We start from the raw sequence: 20,727 nt of genomic DNA on the forward strand, positions 1-20,727 counted from the left end.
AATTTTATTAGCAAAGGTCGACACAGATTCTACAGCTACTCATACAGTCAACGTAACTCCTGGCAAAATGCACCTGACTGCCTCAAAAATACCAATGAATAAACTTGGTAAGGACCTTAAGGTAAGGTGTTCCACCCCAGGCACCCGAATCCAGTCTCTCCTAACTCCAGCCATGGACATCACAGCAGTCAGGGGGGACTGCCATGTGAACCCAGGATGCGGTCCTGTTCAAAGGGCAAAGGGCACCCTGCACTCCCCAAACCTCTGATCTCATTGCTCGTGAGAACAAAGACAAGACCGTGAAGGCAAAGAAAATGGACAAACCCCGAAGGAGGACCTTTTTCTTAAGAAGGCTGACACTTTATTTTTAAAAATCAGTGTGAAAATGAAAGATGGGAAGTAACACTGCTCTGTACTTAAGAGAGAATACCATATTGGCCCGGCAGAGTAACAACCATCGCAAAGAGACCCCATCCCCAAGTGATCTTAAGGAATTAATGGCCAAAAGTCCATTATGTACGAGTGGTGAATTTCTGTTGTTGGTGACGCTATTTTCTTTACATTTGATATATCCGGGGGGGGGGGGGGGGGGCGCAAAAGAACCAAGCTCATGCCCACGTCCAGCAGAAATAAACCACAAACCAAGGAGACAGCAATCTTTCCTGTGCGAGTGTCCACTGGGGAAACAGCCCAGTCAAGTGGTTGAGAGATGAGGCCCTGAGTTTGATCCCCATGGCCCCTGTGGAAATGCCAGGGGGACTCCCGCGGCTGTCTAACCTACGTGGTGACTCTCTGGCTGATCAGATCTCAGTCGTTCCAAATGAGGTGAAAACGACCGCCAAAGCTGTTCCGTGGGCTCCACACATGGACCCTGTAGCTCCATACACACCAACCCCAAACCAGGCCTTCTTTAAAACCCACTAAGAGACTCCACACAGTGTGGGTCCTGAGCGACTGGTGACTTCCGCTGCCCGGGGAATGTTTTGATCAACCTGTTTTTTTTCAGTACACCTGTCTTTTCCTCGAAACCATGAGGGAGGAGTGGGCTTTTTAACACTTGTTTTCCTTTCCTACCACATTTAGGCTCCAGCAACACCTAAAAGGCCTTGCACCACCCAAGAGGAGAGGGAAAGGCTCACTCTGCGCCAGGACACACAGAGAGGATCCTGCCTCACACGGTGGGAGGCTAGCAATTCCAGATGATGCAACAGCTTAAAAAAAAAAAAAAATCACACTCCTGGTCAAGTACTTATAACTTCCAGCACCCAAACTCTCCTACAGCCCTAGAACAACAGACAAGGGCTGCAGCCTGGCCAATGCATTCATTCTAGCTCTGCAGAGACCACAAAATGAAGGACCCCGCTAATTAACCCATATGTCTGGAACTGACCTACACAATCTTGGGATAATAAGAATTGTTTTAAGCAAGACAAAAATCACACAAGGGTTTAAAAAATGAAAAAAAAAAAAAACTAAGCCCCCCAAGCCCCTCCTTAGGAGGGGTACTTTGACAGCATGCTGTCAGGGTGTGTCCTGGTATGGGGTAGATCAAAACCTTTTGCCTGGCATGCAGCGTTCCTAGATCCAGCAGGTAGCCTGCCTGCTGTGGCCTTTGCAGTGGCCCCAGCTATGGGCTTCTGGGGACTCCCTCCACCAGTAAAGTTTGGATGCACGCATGGCTTCTCTAGCCTGGCCATCTTTTTATACACAGTCTGCCTCCTGAGGTTTCCCCCATGCAAAGCTAACAGGCAGAAAGCGTCCCAGATGCCGTCATGCAATCCTGTCCAGGGCCCTCAGCCTCATCAAGTGTCTGTAAGACCACAACCAGCTCTCGGTTCGGCCCCATGCTAATGGTCCGCGCAGGCCTGTTTCCTCTAGGGTAACAGTCTAACCCAATTTCTCTCTCCTCCCCTCAAATGCTGGCGAAACTCAAGTGAGAGAATTGGGAGAGGAATTCACTACTGCTTCCCTTACAGGGCTGCTGCTGTTTGACAAGCTTGATCTCCTTGACCTTCAAGGGGGGGGGGGCTTTCATTAGGGACGGAGAGACACTCTGCCACCTCCCGCCACTAATTAAACTATTTCCTCCTTAGTACAGCAGAGCTCCCAGAGGCCACCTTGCTGCAGGATGCAGCGGAGGAGACCTCAGTAGGCAAAAGCCTTACAGCCAAGGCTTTCCCACTCCTTGCCCTCTCCCAGCGGAGATCATGTCTCCGATCTTTCTAGAAAGAGCCTTGGTTACAGGGAATTCCACAAGTAGGTATGAAATTCACGGGCCTACAGCTGGGAATGAACGCGACAATAGCATTGTATGAGTGGATAATCCCATCTGAACAGCTATCTGTATTTTTTTTTTTTGGCCTGTCATTCACCCACCATATATTAAAATATATTCTTGCCAGGCAGTGGTGGCACAAGCCTTTAATCCCAGCACTTGGGAGGCAGAGGCAGGGCAGCCTGGTCTCTAAGAGCTACTTCCAGGACAGCAAAGGCTGTTGCACAGAGAGACCCTATCTTGAAACGAAACAAAATAAAACAAAAACCAACCAAATAAATGAAATACATTCCCCTGGAATAGCAATTTTCAGCATCTAACTTCTAAATATATAGATATTGTTAAATTTAAACAGCTACATTAAGAGACAAATGACTATGAAATTATGTATTTTTAAAACTGTATTTTTTTTTTTTCTTTTCAGTTTTTTGAAACAGGGTTTCTCTGTGTAGCTTTGGAGCCTGTCCTGGAACTGGCTCTTGCAGACCAGGCTGGCCTCGAACTCAGTCAGAGTTCTCCTGCCTCTGCCTCCGAGTGCTGGGATTAAAGGTGTGTGCCACCACTGGTTGGCCATGTGTGGTGGTTTTAAGGCATTATAATACAATTTTAAGGCGGGCAGAACCAGGCAAGAGCTAGTTCCAGGACAGGCTCCAAAGCTACAGAGAAACCCTGTCTCAAAAAAAAAAAAAAAAAAAGGTAAAAATTTTTAATGTCTAATAGGAAGGAGGGGCAAACAGGATGGGTCATTCATCACCTAGGAGGAGTCATCTATGTTTGAAAGGCAGAAAGCAGAAGCCCAGGCCCACCCAGTCTAGCTCTAACTGCTGCCAAAGCAAAGTCCATTGCTGACCCCTGCAGATTCCGATGGCCGCGCAACCAGGAACAAATGTTAACTTTACATGCTTACCAACAGTCTTTAAAAAAAAAAAAAAATCTTTAAAGATAGTCTTGAGTGGCCCAACACGATCTTGAAATTCCAGTCCTCCAGCCTTCACTGGCCTGTACCATTGTGCTTGGCTCACGCACGCAGTGTTGGGGGCAGAAACTAGTGCTCAGGTATGCTAGACATCACTGGTGGTTTGTTACTCTGGCTTGGAACCTTCTTTATATCTCAGGCGGTGCCGAGAGAAAAGATGTGTGCAGGGCACCACGACAATAAAGACGAACAGGAGAAACCCACCAACGACTTCGGGTAACACTAACTGATACCTGTATTTCTTAAAGGGCTAAACGAAATCATGTAGTTAAAAAAGTCATTAATGTAAATAGACTATTTGGGGGAAGAGGGCAGGGCACCCTTCACATTCTAAAACACGTAAAAAGAGGCTTTAGCGCCACAGCGTTGCAAATCTTTTTAGTGTTTAGTTTATTAAAAGGCAACTTAGGTCCTCACATCTGCTTCTAATTAAATCTATCTCAACAGTGTTTTGGTTCTAGTACATGAGGAAAATACGGTCTCAGAACACTATCAACCAAACCAGTCAGGCTGTAGATGCTCCCTGATACCACAACGAAACCTGACCAAAAAAAAAAAAACAAAAACAAAAACAAAAACCTAACAATGGGCTTTGATATACATTTTACATGTATATTAAAATGTACTTTGTGGAGATTTATTCCTTGCCTTTCTGTCCAATGCCCCCCCCCCCCAAGGTCACCTCTCTCCCACATCTAAGACCCCTGCTGCTTGGTGTCACGGAGAGAGTCAAATCCAGATTCCACAGAAGAGAACGTGTTTGACGTGGCCTTCCTCTCTGCCTTCAGACTGGGCAAGCAGCGGTTCTGAAAGCTACACTGCACCATGGAGTCTAAAATGGCAATCAACTTTCATATTCTGCTACACTGAAATCAAGCACTTCTTTAGAAGGACTGTCTTCCTCACCCATGGCTTTGTGATAGATCATGCCATTAGAAAAACACTGGGTGCGTATGTGGATCGTCCAACTGTACACTCATTTCACTATGCAGTAAAAAAATCCACCACTTTCACAGCTCTAAGTTGGGAGCCTATAACTCATGATAACAGAAAAGTTTTCTAAACTATATTTTCAGTTAATTAAAGCTTTAATTTGGGGAGGATTAAAGGCGTGCAACCACCACCGCCTGGCCCTAGAGCGTTAATTTCTAATAAAAACTTTAATTTTATTGTTTAAGTTATTCTGATTAAAACGGCAAGCTGATCTTGCACACTTGCCGCATTCAATTTATGATCACAAAAGCGTGTATTTTTATTTACATACATGCACACGTACATGTATATATGCGAGATATGCTGGTGCACTTCCAAGTTCAGACAGATGAACGTGTGTTTGTCTTTGTAGTGCTGGAGACCCGAGCAAGGAGTGGGACCCAACCCAGGTCTCACTCATCTGCCACATGGTCTGCTGCTGAATCACCAGCTCAGCGGAAAGTGCTACTCCAACATTATTAGATAAAATTTTTATTCTTTAATAGTCAAGTGTAAAGAATATAATTTTAACTAGCAAATGTCAGTGCCGCTGTCCTCGTATAAAAAAAGCCTGGTGGTGATGGCGCACACTTTTAATCCCAGCCTGCACTAGGGAGACAGGGGCAGGTGGACCTGTGAGTTTGGGGCCAGCCTGATCTACAGAGTGAGTTTCAGGACCACAAAGGCTACAAAGAGAAACCCTGTCTTGATAAATGAACAAACGAATGAACAAGTGGCCTAGTAGTGATGCCCACCGCTGTACGGTTAGGAATGGAAACTAGTCTCTCGAGGATAGCGAGGGCTGAGGGATACAGCCCATAGTGCGTAACAGAAATGAATAGCAGAAAGGGCTGAGGGTAGGAGGAAACAGTCTAGACTTCATGGACTCTGGTCAGAGACCACCTAGGGTGGGAGGACCACACTGAGAACTGCTGTCCTGCACAGGCAGCGGCTGCTGCTTATTCGAGGACCATAAGGGTGGACGGCAAGAAGAAACAAGAATTTCCAACAGTTGTTAGCAACAAAGACCCAACAAGCAACTGAGGCAAGAAGACGCTTGGATCTCAAGAGGGGTAGCACAGATTTGGGAGGTCAAAGCCAGAGTTACAGGAGACTTTGTCACAAATGTAATGACTCCTGTACACTTATTGTATATGTAAATACTTCCATCAGTAAACTGAGTTTAGAACGCACAGGTGAGGAGAATTATCTGGATGACAAATTCCTTGATTTTTTTAAAAGATGGGCTAGAGTTACTGAGATTTTTTTTTTCAAGACAAGGTTTCTCTGTGAGCTTTGGAGCCTGATGTGGGAGTGTCATATATCTGTTGATTTCATTGGTTAAGCAATAAAAAAACTGCTTGGCTGGCCCTGATAGGTTAAAACATAGGTGGGAGGAGTAAACAGAAGAGGATGCTGGGAGGAAGTGAGCTCAGACCCGACAGCTCTGCTCTCTGGAGCAGAGACGCCAGGCTTCGCTCTCCCAGGCAGCTCCAACCCAGGATGGACGTAGGCTAGAATCTTCCCGGTAAGCGCACCTTGGGGTGCTACAAACAATTATTAGAAATGGGCTAGTCCAGGTGCGAGAGTTAGCCGAGAAAAGGCTAGAGAGAAATGGGCCAAGCAGTGTTTAAAAGAATACAATTTGTGTGTTATTATTTCGGGCGTGAGCTAGCAGGCAGCTGGGGTGCTGGGGACGCAGCCCCGCCGCTCCTTATTTCAACAGGAGCCTATCCTGGCACTTGCTCTGTAGATCAGGGTGGCTCACAGAGGCCTGCCTCTGCCTGCCAGTGCTGGGATTAAAGGTGTGCGCCATTACTGAGATTTTGGTGCAGGATTTAAGCACTGCAGTTAGGAGAAAGCCCAGGACATGGGTGCAGACTTCTGGTCCACGAGAGCTGCTGGAAACCTGACTCCTGAGATTGCGTTTCTAGTTACAGCAGATCCACGCTCTGACACTGAAACAGATACTAAATTAGGTGTGGTCTCTTGGGGGTGGAGGCAGAACATCAAGAATTCAAAGCCAGCTGTATAACAACTTAATTTACGTTTGAAATAAGCTATGTCTAGTTAGACACAGTATCACCAAAACTGAGCATCTCCTGTTATTTTAATGTTATTAAATTACTAAAATCACAAACGCCAACCACTACAGGGGCAGATAAGTTTGGAGAGAGGAGCGAGATAGATGGAGATAGACGGCCAACACTGAGAACTAGGGCTGGATCTGAAATGTCCCCCAGAGGCCATTTTACAGGCTCACTGTACAGGGTGGAAACTTTTAGTGTGACCTAATGAGGTCTCCGGTCACTGGGAGCACGCCCTTTCTTTCTTTGCCTCTTGGTGATAAACTGAGGTTTTTTTTTTTTTGGTCACGTGCTCACGCCATGAAGGGCATGTGCCCTAGGCAATGGGCCCAAACCAATCAGACTCAGAGCTGAGCCAAAATAAACCTCTTTCCTTTGTAAGTCAAATCTTCTCAGGTATTTCACTGCGTCAACAGAAAGTGACTAAGGCAGAAGGGCTCGGTGAAAGATGGATTCTCCTTAAAAGGATGTTTGTTGTCGCAGTTCTAGGGTTTTGTCGGCGTGGGCTGGTCTTACCATCCTTGCCTTCTAGGGCCTTGGTACCTGGTGTCCCTAGAGGAGGTCATTTGGGGTGTTGACCACTGTTGCTCCTGTATCACCAGATTCAAACTGCTCCCAGCAAGGACAACCTCTCTCCCTAGACCTGTTGTCTTCCTAGGCCTGCTGACAAAAGGCAGAAGCCACTGGTCCCTCTTCCCACCCAGGAGTGCGGCCTCCTGGCCTCCACCCTGCACCTGATTGTGTGGGGGTAGGGCGGGCACTGAAAAGGGTCTCCAGTGCCACGGGCGGGCCTGGAATGCCTGCGATCACACGTTTCTTCACCGTTTCCTGTTGCCTCTGACTCGCTGAAGACACCCTCTCCCCCATTAGAGTTTCCCTCCAGCCTTCTTTGTTGTTGTTGTTGTTTTGGACAGGGTCTTAAAACTTAGCCCAGTCTGGCCTCCAAGTCAATTTTCCTGCCTCAGCCTCTAGAGTGTGGAGGTTACAGGCTTGAGTCATCATGCCCAGCTTATGCTAGGATCTCACCCATCAAAACCAGTAGACATAGCTAAGACAAAGGAATAAACAAAGACATGCGTCCTCTCATCCACCTCAGAGTGGCCCTGAGGGCTTTCTAGGCTACTCCAAGGAGATAGTTAAGGCCCTGGTTTCTTATTAATACCTGGAGACTATTCATGTACTGCTCTGCTCAAGGCAGTGAGTGGTGAAAGCTTTGAGGCAGGGGAGTGTCCTCCAGTCTCCACTCTGTCTCCGCCAGTCAGCAAAAGAAATGTCCTTCAGCTAGGACCCACCCCTTTCTCACCCCCAAGTTCCCCCCCCCCCTTTTTTTTGTTTTTCGAGACAGGGTTTCTCTGTGGCTTTGGAGCCTGTCCTGGAACTAGCTCTGTAGACCAGGGTGGTCTCGAACTCACAGAGATCCGCCTGCCTCTGCCTCCCGAGTGCTGGGATTAAAGGCAGGCGTGCGCCACCATCGCCCGGCATCACCCCAAGCCCTTAGGGTGGAGGATAGAGGCTGAGGAGGAAGAGGAGCTGGATGGTGGAGGAAGCAGGCTGAGGAGTGAAGCTGAAAACCCAAACAACACAGCAGGATCTGTGTTTTATACACACGTGCCACAGAAGGGTACACAGAATGCGAATAGGGTGCTTCTGGATGGTGGGAAGATTTCTGATTGTTTGAAGGTTATTATTATTATCATTATCACCACCACCACCATCATCATCATCCTTTGTGTATTGCAGCATGCATGTGGAGGCCAGAGAGCAAGTATCAGGAATCAGATATCTCCTCCTACCACGGGGTCTTCAGGTGTGGTACCAAGCACCTTTACCAGGGGATTCATCTGATGAGCCCAAGATTGGAATTTTAACCTCTCATTTATGGCCTTTTCTCCCCCCCCCCCCCTTCTTTCTTTCTTTATGGTTATTCGAGACAGGGTTTCTCTGTAGCTTTGGAGCCTGTCCTGGAACTAGCTCTTGTAGACCAGGCTGGCCTCGAACTCACAGAGATCAGCCTGCCTCTGCCTCCCAAGAGCTGGGATTAAAGGCTTGCGCCACCACCACCCTGTGGCCTCTTTTTAGAAAAGAAAAAATTGGATAAAACATGAAACTTTATAAAGTGAAATAATGAATGCATTTTTATTTTTTAATTTTTTAAATACTTATTTATTTATTATGTATACAATATTCTGTCTGTGTGTATGTCTGCAGGCCAGAAGAGGGCACCAGACCTCATTCCAGATGGTTGTGACCCACCATGTGGTTGCTGGGATTTGAACTCAGGACCTTTGGAAGATAAGGCAATGCTCTTAACCACTGAGCCATCTCTCCAGCCCCTGAATGCATTTTTAAAACATTCATTCTGTGTGTGTGCAAGTGTGGCCATGTGCACACTAGAGCAACTAACTGTGGAGATCAGAGGACAGCATTTGGGGCCCAGGGATGGAATCAGACAGTCGGGGTTAGCAGTACTAGGTCATCTCTCCAACCCTGAAGAAAACTGAGAACCTTCTATATTTAAGTCTAAGGAGAAGGCTGGGGGAAAGAGAGACTCGGGGCTGGGGATGCTGCACAGCGGACAGAGCACTTGGTGTTCACAGAGCTCTGGCTCCTGTCTGCAACTCTACCCAAGACTACGATTCACTATCACCTAGGATGAAGCTCTAGACATGTCTGGGGGGGCATTTCTAGTCACGCTTGCACAAGGATGGAAGCCCCTTTCCAAGGGCTGGGACCTGGGACTGAGCGAAAGAAGGAGACAGAGCCCCAGCATGCATCTCTCTGGTTGAGGCGGCAGACACAACTGTACCGCTTCCTTCCTCCTTACCGCTGTGCCTTCTTGGTTATGGTGGATTGCACCTTCAAACTGTGTGGTAAGTGTGTCAGGAATCTAGTCCCAGCAATGGGAAGAGCTAAATGCATACATCAAAACCAAACATGGCAAAGATGACAGCTATCTTCTGGTCCTGCATAATAATAATAATCATGTATTTTTTAATCCTGAGAGCATGTGATTGGGAAGATGGCTTGGTTGGTGAAATCCTTGCTGCTTAAAACAGTGGGGGTGGCTCTGGCTCTCAGCACTTGCAGGGAGGGGTTGGAGTCAGGAAGGTCCCTGAGGTTTGCTGGCTAGTCACTCAGATCCAGGTCCAAAGAGACCCTAGTTTTCAGAAATAAGGTAGGTAGTGACAGAGAAAGTAAGATGCACCAAGGCTGCCCTGTCCTCCACATTCACCTGTACAAAGGTGTGCACACATGAGTATACCATACACACATACATACACATACTATACACAGACTGTCTATACTATGAAAAGTTTACATGAACAAACACCCGAGGGAGCGGTTTATGGAGTCATGGTTCCACCCTTAGCCCTCAAAAACCTACAAGTCAGAATCTTTTCTTTGCTTCCTGTCCCCTGACGGGTCCCCACCTCCCCAAGGGTCCAGCTTATGGAGAGAGGGAGTAGAGTTCCCAGCACCTCACTGTCAGAGCAGGCAAGGGACAGACAGATGTCTTCAGAGTTTGCAATGCCGTGCGCTGTGTTGCTGCTCTCCGGAAGACAGAAGCACAGAGCCCTTCTGTGGTCACTGGGAGCTTCAGACAGGGAGACTAAACCCCACCCTGGCTCACACTTACAAGGACTTCACGGTTCCAAATGGTCACAAAACTCTTCAGGTGTAAACCTGGACAGTACTATGCGGGCAAATAAAGATGGGTTCTGATTTTCCTAAGACTATGCCTTGCCAGCCATGTAAGTACTTACAGACCTGCTTTGGAGGCTGCAAGGGCAAGGGGGAGTTACAAGGAACAGGCTAAAGGTTGTTTAATTCTGTGCTTTACTGACGACCCCCAATACATCTGTACATTAGGATCGCTTAAAGTGAGTCTAAAAATTCATGTGTATGTGTAACGGCGGACCACCCGAGGTTAACATCTGGCCTCCACATGCACTTACATGTGCACATGCACCTGCTCACACACATCTGTACACACAATTCAGAGTCAAATCCTAGCTAGGAACCCACAGAATCAAAACCCCGGAAGCTGGTTTACAGCAGAGTTCTGGAGTCCACTGACAATCTGCTCAAAACTCAACTGAGGACCAGGAGTCAGTAGCTCCATCCGCAGAAGATTCGTGCCCAGTGACGCAAGAAAATGGCCACAGTGTGAACACCAGTTACCGCAGCACTTGGGAGGAGGTGGCAGAAAGACCAGAAAGTCAAGGTCGTCTTCAGGCATTTACTGGCCAACAAGGAGATCTGTTTAGGCCAAGCAAAAGCACTAATAGGTATTGGTTGCCTCTGCCTTCAGGTACAATATAAGGTTCAATATAGGTACACTGCAGTTAAACTCAGAAGCATTTATTCAATTAAATTCCATGTGCACGATGAGAAACACAATCTAAGTTATACTTCTTACATACCTACATTTCAGTGTATCCCAAAACTATGTCCTGGGGAGGAGGTTGCGAGAAAAATGGCTCAGCAGGTTAGAGCACTTTCTCTTCTCCCGGGACCTGAGTTTGGTGCCCAGCACCCACAATATGCGGTAAAAATTGTACATTTTTTTCTTTCTTTTCTTGTTTTTTTTGAGACAGGGTTTCTCTATAGTCTTGGAGCCAGTCCAGCTCTTGTAGACCAGGCTGGCCTCGAACTCACACAGATCCGCCTGCCTCTGCCTCCCAAGTGCTGTGATTAAAGGCGTGCGCCACCACAGCCCGGCAAGATTGTACATTTTTATATACCCTTACGGTGTCGCTCCTTCCACATTTGAGGACAGTAAGCTATTATGACCAGATTTAGGAACATAAAAGCATATAAATCCATGCTGTGAAAACACTCTGGGCGCACATCTCCCTGCTCAATGTTGAGTGTAGACAAATCCAGGAGCCCTAACTGTAGGAGCAACAGGCACAGGGCACAGCTATCACTATGACTACAAAGGCTGGGCCAGGTCTAGCTGTCCTGAAACTCGCTCTGTAGCTCACAGACACCTGCCTGCCTCCCGAGTGCTGGGATTAATGGTGTACTCAAACCCCATGATTTTACTAGCGAAATACAGTTAATCTGAGTGCAGAGGCACACACCCACAAACAGCAGACAAGAGAGGCAGATAAGCAGCAGAATGCCTTAATTCAAAGCCAGGTTAATGTACCCTGGAGCTCCAGTTAGTTACCCAGGGCCACACAGGGAGATCCTGCATGATACACCATCCTCCCCCCCTCCCCCCCCAAATTAGTCGAGAAGACATACTACGTTCCTGGAATCGTACCACTCTCTCTTTCTCCCAAACCCGCAAGAAAGGACAAATGGCTGAAGCCACACAATGCTAACACCCATCAACTGTGGGGAAAGAACAGCGAGCCAAATGCTCTATAAAAATAAAACTGGATGACATCTTGCATTCACCTGCTACCCCACATATATTTCTGCCTTCCTACTCTTGACGTGGGTGATCTTGTGATACGGCTTTGTTAGCTTTGAGCCATCACGTGACGAAAACATAACTTTCTTCTTATAGGTGAGCGAACAGGAGCACAGAAAGATTAAATGCCTTTGTGCAGGTCACTGAACTTGACCACAGCTGCCAGAACCAGAACTGTCAGATATTGGGGTCTACAGGCACGGCCACCATCACACTCTAAAACCCGGTTTCCCACTCTGTTCCCCAGCACGAACGGAGCATGCATGGCCAGCAGTCAGGTCCTATCTAGATTAAGATGTAGCATCTTTCCCACATCCCTCACAGTGGGGCCAAGATTTTCCTGACAGCCATGACTGCCACCAACTTCTTGGCAGCTCTGTCAAGCAGGAACCATTGCTTCCTTCCTCCCCGGGATACTGCACACCGGGTCCTCATTTCAGTCCAACAGGTATCGATTCAGAACCATGCAGGTGAATGTTTGCTGTATAATCAAATCAGAGAACACGCTTCCTCTAGAGGTGACAGAGCGCACTTTGCAGGGTAGTCATGTGAGAGCAGCGACAAAAAGCGGCATTCACGTCAGTTCCTCATCCTCTGGGCTTTCCAACCCCCAAATTCTGAGCCCACTGCCAAGTCCACCTGACAGGTCGCTAAACAGATCAATGCTGTACCGTGTAACTGGACCCACCAGTCTACATTCACTCAGGCACCGGGAGTCTGTGGGGTGCTTCTCAGAAAACGGTAACAGCGGAGAGGACATGGAAAAATCACAGTTCCCAGAGGGAACACTAGCGGATGACAAGGTCAGCCGAGTTGCTGCGAAGGGCTGTTTGTCAGGGTCGCTGTCGTTAAAGGGAGCTATATAAAGAAAAAGCAAACTAACTTTAATTTTCTCAAGAAAACGCTACTCTGATTTTTCAAAAATATATTTTAAAAAATAGTTCTTTGGTTGATTTGAAAAGACAGAGCTATTGGGGGGGGCAGACCCCCTATGTAGCTTAGGCTAGCCTCAAACTTGTGGCCACTCTCCTGCCTCATCTCACCCCCGCATCCCTGACCCTGTGCTGGAATTACAGGTTTGATTACCACATCCAGCTTCAAGTTTGTTTTGCCAGGAGCAGTCCCAGCAGTTCTGATGGAGCCGTGGGGACTATCTATCTGACCACTGCAGAGTTCTGATGGAGCCGTGGGGACTATCTATCTATCTGACCACTGCAGAGTTCTGATAGAGCCATGGGGACTGACTGACTATCTATCTATCTATCTATCTATCTATCTATCTATCTATCTATCTATCTATCTGACCGCTGCAGAGTTCTGATGGAGCCGTGGGGACTGTCTGTCTGTCTGTCTGTCTATCTATCTATCTATCTATCAATCATCTATCTATCTATCATCTGTCTGTCTGTCTGTCTATCTATCTATCTATCTATCTATCTATCTATCTATCTGACGGCTGCAGAGCTCTGTTCTATTGGAATGGAGAGGAAATGAGCAGTGCGGCCCGAGAGCCAAGATCTGCTGACACGCGCTCCTGTAACTTCAGGGCCCTGGGGATGGCTAGTGTGCACCCCCCTCTGCAGCGTCCTGCCCACCTCGGTGAGCAGGCTGTCTACCTGGTCCCTGGCTACCTGGTTTACAGGTTTGAGTTCTAAGAAAAGCAGACAGCATTGAGAGGGAAGGCTGGAGCTTGGTTGGTTTGTCACTAGGGTTTGGATATGTCCAGACACAAAGATGGATGGAAATGTTTCCAGAATTCGGAGAGCAAAATCCAAAGTTTCAACTTACTCATCCACTTACTTTAATACTAAATAAGTATGTGTGTCACAAAGACCGGGTCTAAACGGGTCAGGATGAAATACGCGAGAGATGTCCTTATAGCCTCCCTTGTCCTGCAACTATTCCAAGAAGGTGCAGAGTTCTATTTAGATTTCCTTCCTCAACCTAGGACATAAAAAAGCAACATAATTTTTCTCCCTGTTAAGTCTTTCCTTTCTGGCTCTGTAAAAAACCTTTGTTCTTGGCAGAGGCAGGGGTGAACTGTTATCTACGGTTCCCATGGCCAGCCCCAGCTTTCTTGAGCCCGCTGGGCTCCAGAGAATTAGGTTCCTGGAGGATCTGACTGAATCTGACGTGCACACGACACCGGGCAAGCAGGGAGCCCACCTGACTTTTAACTACACCGAGGAGGGCGCTGCCGGGGAAGCAGGCAGGAGGATCAGAACTGTGTGCTTTGGAAAGACCGAGAACCATGAGACAGAATGTTCCAGAAAACTGTGCATAACCTGGACTTCTCCGAGTACCCTGCCATATTAACTCACACATAACCATGTAACGAAAGGAAAAACTGAGGTTCACCTCATGCCTCACTTCTGGGGCTGACTGAGCTTAAGAAAGAAAGTGAAGCCAGCCTTTTCGAGTTTTTTACTCCAAGGTGCAAGTCATGATCTGCACAGCTAAGGGCGTTAAGTTCGTTCATGTGGGGTAAAAATCTTGCTCAACAATTAGCCAGTGTCCTTACATAAACAATTCAAGACAGGAAACCTAATTTCTCTAAAACTTCACCAGTCTCTTAATGCTAAGCTCTGAGTGCTCCCATCCACAAATTCCCCGTGAGCCTGTGCATCTGCTCCCCCGCAGTTCTCCAAACATGACAGCTTGCCCCCGAACATCTGCTTCTTCTACTTTTAATATTTTTCTGAAGCCAAAGAACTAATGTCCTTCAGCAGAGTAAAGCGAACACCAAGAGCCAGCTGCTCTTCCCAAGGATGGGAGCAGGGAAGAAGACACTTGCGGTGGCCAATGGCATGTCTGGAAGTGCAGTTCTGATCAAGCTGAGCCTTTTTTTTTTCTTCTTCAAATGATGGCCAATCACTAACAAGAGTGCCGCCCTCAGAATTTAGGGAGGAAGAACGAGCTATTTCATCACCAAAATGGAAAACGAGAAGCAGCTAGCTTGGCATCCCACAAGTCTTGTCTCACAAGCAGCGCATAATAATTCTTTGCTGGTGTTGTTTCCAAAATGAAAAGCAGGTCAACTTACATGGCTCTCTGGCAATGAACTGAGGTACAGTGTTGGGCAATGGAGTACTGGGGTTCGGAGTCCCTACGAGTTTGTTCTTGGCCATCTTCGTGTTTGCCTTAGCAAACTCTAGTCGTAGTGTTTGCGGGATTTCAGGATCGAAGCGGATGCCCTTTGGGAAAAAGAACAAATGGAAGATGTTAACCAGAATGGTGACAAAATCAACACACATGTAAACTTTGGCCGATGTCACAGGCTCAAGCAAGGGCTCTCGTTCTCAGTATTCACACAGAACATGCAAAACCTACACTACAGCGTGGCCAGAAGGCCAGGCAAATGCGGCTCGCGCCACCACAATCTTCAGTTAGGTGGATGTGCAAGCATCCCTGTTCTTCCAGAACATTGTCTAGTCTGCCTTTTAAAATGCAGACCAGCAAATTCATAACACAGCTTAAAAACTTTGACTGGCGGCTACTGAGGCTGGAAAACATGACCGATCCAGAGAGAGACATGCTGGGCTGCGCTGGTTTGACACCTGAAATCCCGAGCAGGCCGCACTCTGAATGGCATTATAAACAATGAAATTCTTCAGGGCTTTTACTGTCGGCTACCTATAAATAAAGAAAAAGAACTCTGTCTCTGATTTGGTTTTACAAAGGTAATATAAGTCCCTGTATACTCAGAACACAGAAATTAAACAGCTGCAATATTTTAAATGTAACTATTTTAATTTAATTCCAGTCATTGCATGAATTTGCTAGGCTCAAAGTGGAGAGATCCTGACTTCTTTTATGGTTGGCTTACAGGGTACAAGGAAACAAAAGATTCCACAGGCCTGAGAGAAAAGTAGCTTTTAGTCCCTTAGACCTTTAAAAAAGCAAAACAAAACCAAACAACCAAAACAGCTGGAGCCTGGTGGCACTCCCCTGAATTCCGAACCTGGAAGGGAGGGACACTTGGCAGGCAAAGGCAGGTAATCTCTGAGCTCAAGGCCAGTGAGCTATACCTGGAAACCCTGTCCTGGGAAAACAAAACAAAACAAAAACCAACAAAAACCACCTAAACAGATTCCAGGCAACCTAAACTACGAGATTTACATAAAGTAGATTTTGGGACTTTCTCCCTCAAGAATGTCTCCATCACCAAGCAGAGCTGGGAGCCTAATGAAAGCCATTCCATGCCAGGAATTCTAGACATTACCATCAAAAAGGCACTCCGGATTGGACTCCACGTTTGTCTCAGTCCTGAAAGTGGGGTGTGCTAAGAACACGAGCTTTTCATTTATGTGGGCCCGATGGTCTCTATATCCCTTTCTTTAAAAAAGAACCCTCTCTTTTGAGAACTCCATGAGCACTGTAGGCACAGCATCTCTCCCGCCTCTTTCCACCTTCCCTCACTGGAAGAAAAGTTAGGGTTGTTTCCACAAGTCATCAGAATGTCTGGAGACCAGAATGAACGACTCTGAACTTCACAGGTTCGGTTCCAAAGACATAAGGAAAAACCTGATAATAACAGCAACAGGGAGTGGTCAGCTGCGGTCAAACAACAGCGTCTCAATCCAGAGACTGTCGTGAGTGTGAAGAACTTATTCCTGACTTGATTATTATGGGGGAAGAAAACCATTAAGGCTTAAAAAACACAGCAAGGGGTGGGGAGCATTGCATTTATATAACCAAGTCGAACCAACCAGAGTCAAAAAGAGAAGTTCTGTGAAATAAAACAGAAACACGGACCAAAGCTAACGTTGGGATCCTTAATCGGTAAACCTCTGTATTGTATTACCAGAGCACACACGAGGAAACAGTCTTAAGCAGCATTTGCTTCTGTTCCTCTAACGGACATCGAGACACACTTTATCCTCTGTCAAACCTATAAGCACTGGTTCACATCAATAATTTCAGCACTTGGGAAGAAGCTGAGGCTAAAGGATTATGGGCCTTTCAAGGATAGCCTGGGCTACAGAGTGAGACAAACCCTATCTTTAAGGAAAACAAATGGTAGAATTACCCTCACATCGAATTCCATATTCCCAGATACGGACTAAAGAAGTGTCTTTGCAGAGAGGCAACTGTGTTCCCCTGGAAAGCCCTGCACATCCGCACCAAAGCATGGCAGACATGCAACAGTCGCAGCAGACACTTCAAGAGCTCTTGCAAACACCACTCCCCACCAACTTTCTTCGGTAGCATCTTTTTTAAGCCTGAGCCTGCAGCAACCTGAGACCTAGTAAGAAAAGCGTCCCAGGTCCTGTCAGTAGCCCCTGGAGCATTTAGCCCTAGACCACAGGGCTCACTTCCTGGAGTCTAGAATCCACCAAAGCCATCACTGTGCTCACCCCTTGTACAGCCAATCTAAAACATACTGGAGCGAGTCCCCCTCCTCCCTGCCCCCTTCTCATACCCTTTCTCTTGTCTGAGTTAAAATAACATCAACATCATGTTCCAAATCAAAGTTCCAGCATCTTATTAACAAAAACAAAACAAAACAGAAAAGCTCAGAAGTTAAAATGACCTAATTTGTTTGGCAGCTTATTGGGAGGCCAGAGGCTCAGAATACAAGTCGCATTCCGCCAGCATCTTTAGCAGCAATACCATATTTGGTAATCAATATCCTGCCCCACTAGGTTTCTATCCATAGGGATTAGCCAAGTCCCAAACATTTTAAATGGTACAGGATGATGAGCTGGGGGAGGGAGAACAAGCAAGGGAAAGGGAAGGAAAGAAAGGAGAGAGAGAACATGCCATGGGAGGAAATACCTTGTGCTTTTAATTAAAACCTAGTAAGATCCCTCTCTGGCGACAGAAACTGTTCTTTACAAACCACTCATTCCAGCTGCTACAGGGCTGCGCAGGCCAGTCTCCAGCAATCCAGATTAGGTACGACCTGGAGGCTCAACAGGGCAGCCTGTGTGCAAAGAGACAACGCCACAGACAACGGTGGATCCTTGGCAGTCTACTGTGCGTCAGAGAACGCGAGGGCTAAGTATGGTGAAAGAGCAAAGGGCCAAAGGTCACCAGGTAGCAGTGAACCACAGATGGCACAGGGAGTGGGGGGCTCTGCAGTCCATGTGGGGCTGGGGTCCCCACACAGTAGTGCTGTCAAGACCAAGTGGGGAGTGGGGAGCTTGCTTTGTTTGCAGTGCTGGGCCACTGTGTTTTTGGATGCAGCATTTCTGACACAGGACTGGAAACTGACGTATCCAAGACTGTTGAGTAATGTTGTGGCCACCTATGCAGTGATCACATGACTCATAGCGGCCAGAGGTCTTTTTACTGTAAGAAAGATGAGCTCCGCAGGGTGATGGTGGCGCACGCCTTTAATCACAGCACCCGGGAGGCAGAGGCAGGCGGATCTCTGTGAGTTCGAGACCAGCCTGGTCTACAGAGCTAGTGCCAGCACAGGCTCCAAAGCCACAGAGAAACCCTGTCTCGAAAAACCAAAAAGAAGGAAAAAAAAAAAAAGAAAGAAAGAAAAAGATGAGCTCCTTGAGAATCCACAACAGGATCTCAGAGTCCAGACAGGAAGTCATCAGGGCAGCTGGTTGAGAAAGCAGCCCAACTGGTCCTTCTCTAGACCAGGCACTGGGGGACCAATGTCTGTGCACTGTGCCCTTGCTTCTCTGACCACAGCTGATCACTTAAGAGATAGATGCTTCCCCAAGTGACCGAACCATCTTTCTCTCTTGGGATTGAAACCCTGAAGACACAAAAACGAAGGTGGCCAGCAGTCCCCTTGCCTCTCGTGGAGAGCAGCTGTCCATTTGGGGTTCTTTGTAGCATGCGAATGCCTGGGAGAGGGGTTAACCAGTGCAGTTTTTAAACAGAGACCTGTGTCTAACAGTCTGCGCAAGCTGCACAGTGAGCATGCCTATCGGTTCTCAGCAGGGAGTTTAGGGGTAGTAGAATCATTTACAGAGTGAGAGGGAGGGGAGGGGGGAGAGAGGGAGGGGAGGGGGGAGGGAGGGAGGGGAGGGGGGAGAGAGGGAGGGGAGAAACCTTTAAAGGAGGCAGTCGTGGCACACATACAGACGCCTGTGGGTTGGTTATATTAAGCTCCTGTTGTTAAGAAAAGGGTGAGAGAGACAAGCACAGACCGGGTTATTTGAATCCTTACATACTTGAATTTAAAGCTATTAATAATTGACAAAACCCAACATAGTCATTTCCAGAAGAGAGAAAGATGAGGCTGGAGTGATGGTCATGAATCACATGATCAGTCAGACTGCTGGCCGCAAATTCTGCCAACCTGAGTCGGGTCCCAAACACTCATGGCGGAGAGAGGTTTTCTCCTCTACTTCCATGAGCTGTCCTCCAACCTCCACGGACGTACATGCAGTGGCAAGAACAAAATAAATAAAACAAATCCTTTTTTAAAAAAGAGCACGTCTGAAGCTGGCATTTGAAGGGTTCCTCCTTACAGGGCGGGGGTGGCGCACACCTTTAGTCCCAGTACTTGGGAGGCAGACAGACTTGAGTTGGAGGCCAGCCTGGTCTACAGAGGGAATTCTAGGACAGCCAAGGCCACACAGAGAAATCCTGCCTGGGGTGTGTGTGTGTGTGCGCGTGCGCACACGCATGTGCGCTCCTTATGAAGGGCTACATTGCCCAGAGCAGGGCATACAACACTCAGCTGGCATTTTCTGTTTACCTTAAAAAATTATGCTGGGCCAGTGAGATGGATAAAGCAGATAAAGGTGTTTGCCATGTGGTGACCTAAGGTCACATCTCTGGAACCGCTGTGAAAAGGGGAATCAAATCAACCCCACAACTTTGTTCACTGGCTGTCACGTGTCATGGCCTGCCTATCTTTTAAAAGTTTCTGAGAAATTACTCCCAATTTAGAGAATGGGGACGTAGCACGAGAAATTCCTGTTACCACACACAAGTCCCTGAGATGCTGACATATGCCCAAACGTACTTTATCTTTCTGCTCCTCTTCTGCCTCTTTCCATAGCTTTTACCACTATTTAAGTCTTATGACTTAACTTTACTGCAGCTTGACTTCCTAAAAATAAGGGCCATTCTGTGTTTCCTGACCCAGGACCTCTCCAAGAATCATACAGGGCATCTACCTGTCACCTGCTCCGTCGCCTTGACATTTAATACCAACTTGTTTTATAAACTGTTTCTCATTGAAGTATGTGTGCGCGTGCGTGCACACACACACGTGTGTACACGCACGGCTTCTGATTTACAGTCAGCGTTATTTCAGTAGGCACACGATGTCATTTTGGACCCCCATTAGTGACAGGAGCTTTGATCACTTGCCACATTTTCTCTAGTGTGGGGGTCACTAAAATTTTGTTTTTGTGTTTGGTTAGGGATAGCGTATCATTGTAACCCAAACTCAGAGAGGCCCTACCTCAGGCTACACGGCACTAGGATTCTAGGCCACTGACAGGCCACCAGTTCTGGCTAGCTCGTCTAACAATGAAACGCCTTACCAGAATGGTCGTCTCAGGCTTTAGAAACACCCCACTTCTCACGAAGACCACCACCAGTGGAAGACTCACTTCCGCCTCTCACTGGCACGAATGGTGCCGTGGTAAAGTAATCATTCCCTTCTTGTAGTGTATTTATCTCATGAGGCAGCTCTCCCTGGCTGTCCTGGAACTCACTACACAGACTAGGCTGGTCCAAACTCCGGAGATCCCTTTGTTTCCTGAGTGCTGGGACTAAAGGAGCGCACTACCACCAGGCATGGCTCATTCCCTTTCCACACGGTACTTCCTATTCCCAGGAAGACCTTTCAGTCAGACCCTTTATGAGCATTCACATCAGTGCTGACGTACAGGTTTGTATTGTGTGATTATAATTCATTGCTTTATGACTGACAGCCTCATTCTACCCAAACCTTGTCTCGGAGGCTTTCCCACTCATGGATTCAACTACTGGCAGACTGAGAGTATCTATCATCCAAAAAAAAAAAAAAAGACTAAAAATCTCCAGAACAGCAGTGTGTGGCACGCTA

General features: G+C 47.2%; 1 protein-coding gene across 10 annotated transcripts in view; it reads right to left on the reverse strand.

The window, feature by feature from the left end:
• Positions 1-20,727, reverse strand: part of Rbpms (RNA binding protein, mRNA processing factor) — a 138,534-nt gene that overhangs the window by 29,889 nt on the left and 87,918 nt on the right. For all 10 annotated transcript variants that reach the window (XR_007592578.1, XR_007592579.1, XR_007592576.1 and 7 more), the window contains one exon: positions 14,779-14,929. Coding sequence is in view for 6 of the 10 variants with exons in the window: in XM_050146707.1 (XP_050002664.1) it covers positions 14,779-14,929 (151 nt within the window). In the remaining 4 variants the exon portion in view is untranslated. The remainder of the gene's footprint in view (positions 1-14,778; positions 14,930-20,727) is intronic.

Source organism: Alexandromys fortis, unplaced genomic scaffold (genome assembly GCF_014885135.2).
Source record: "Alexandromys fortis isolate MF-2015 unplaced genomic scaffold, M_Fortis_MF-2015_v1.1 scaffold_55, whole genome shotgun sequence".
NCBI lineage: Eukaryota > Metazoa > Chordata > Mammalia > Rodentia > Cricetidae > Alexandromys > Alexandromys fortis.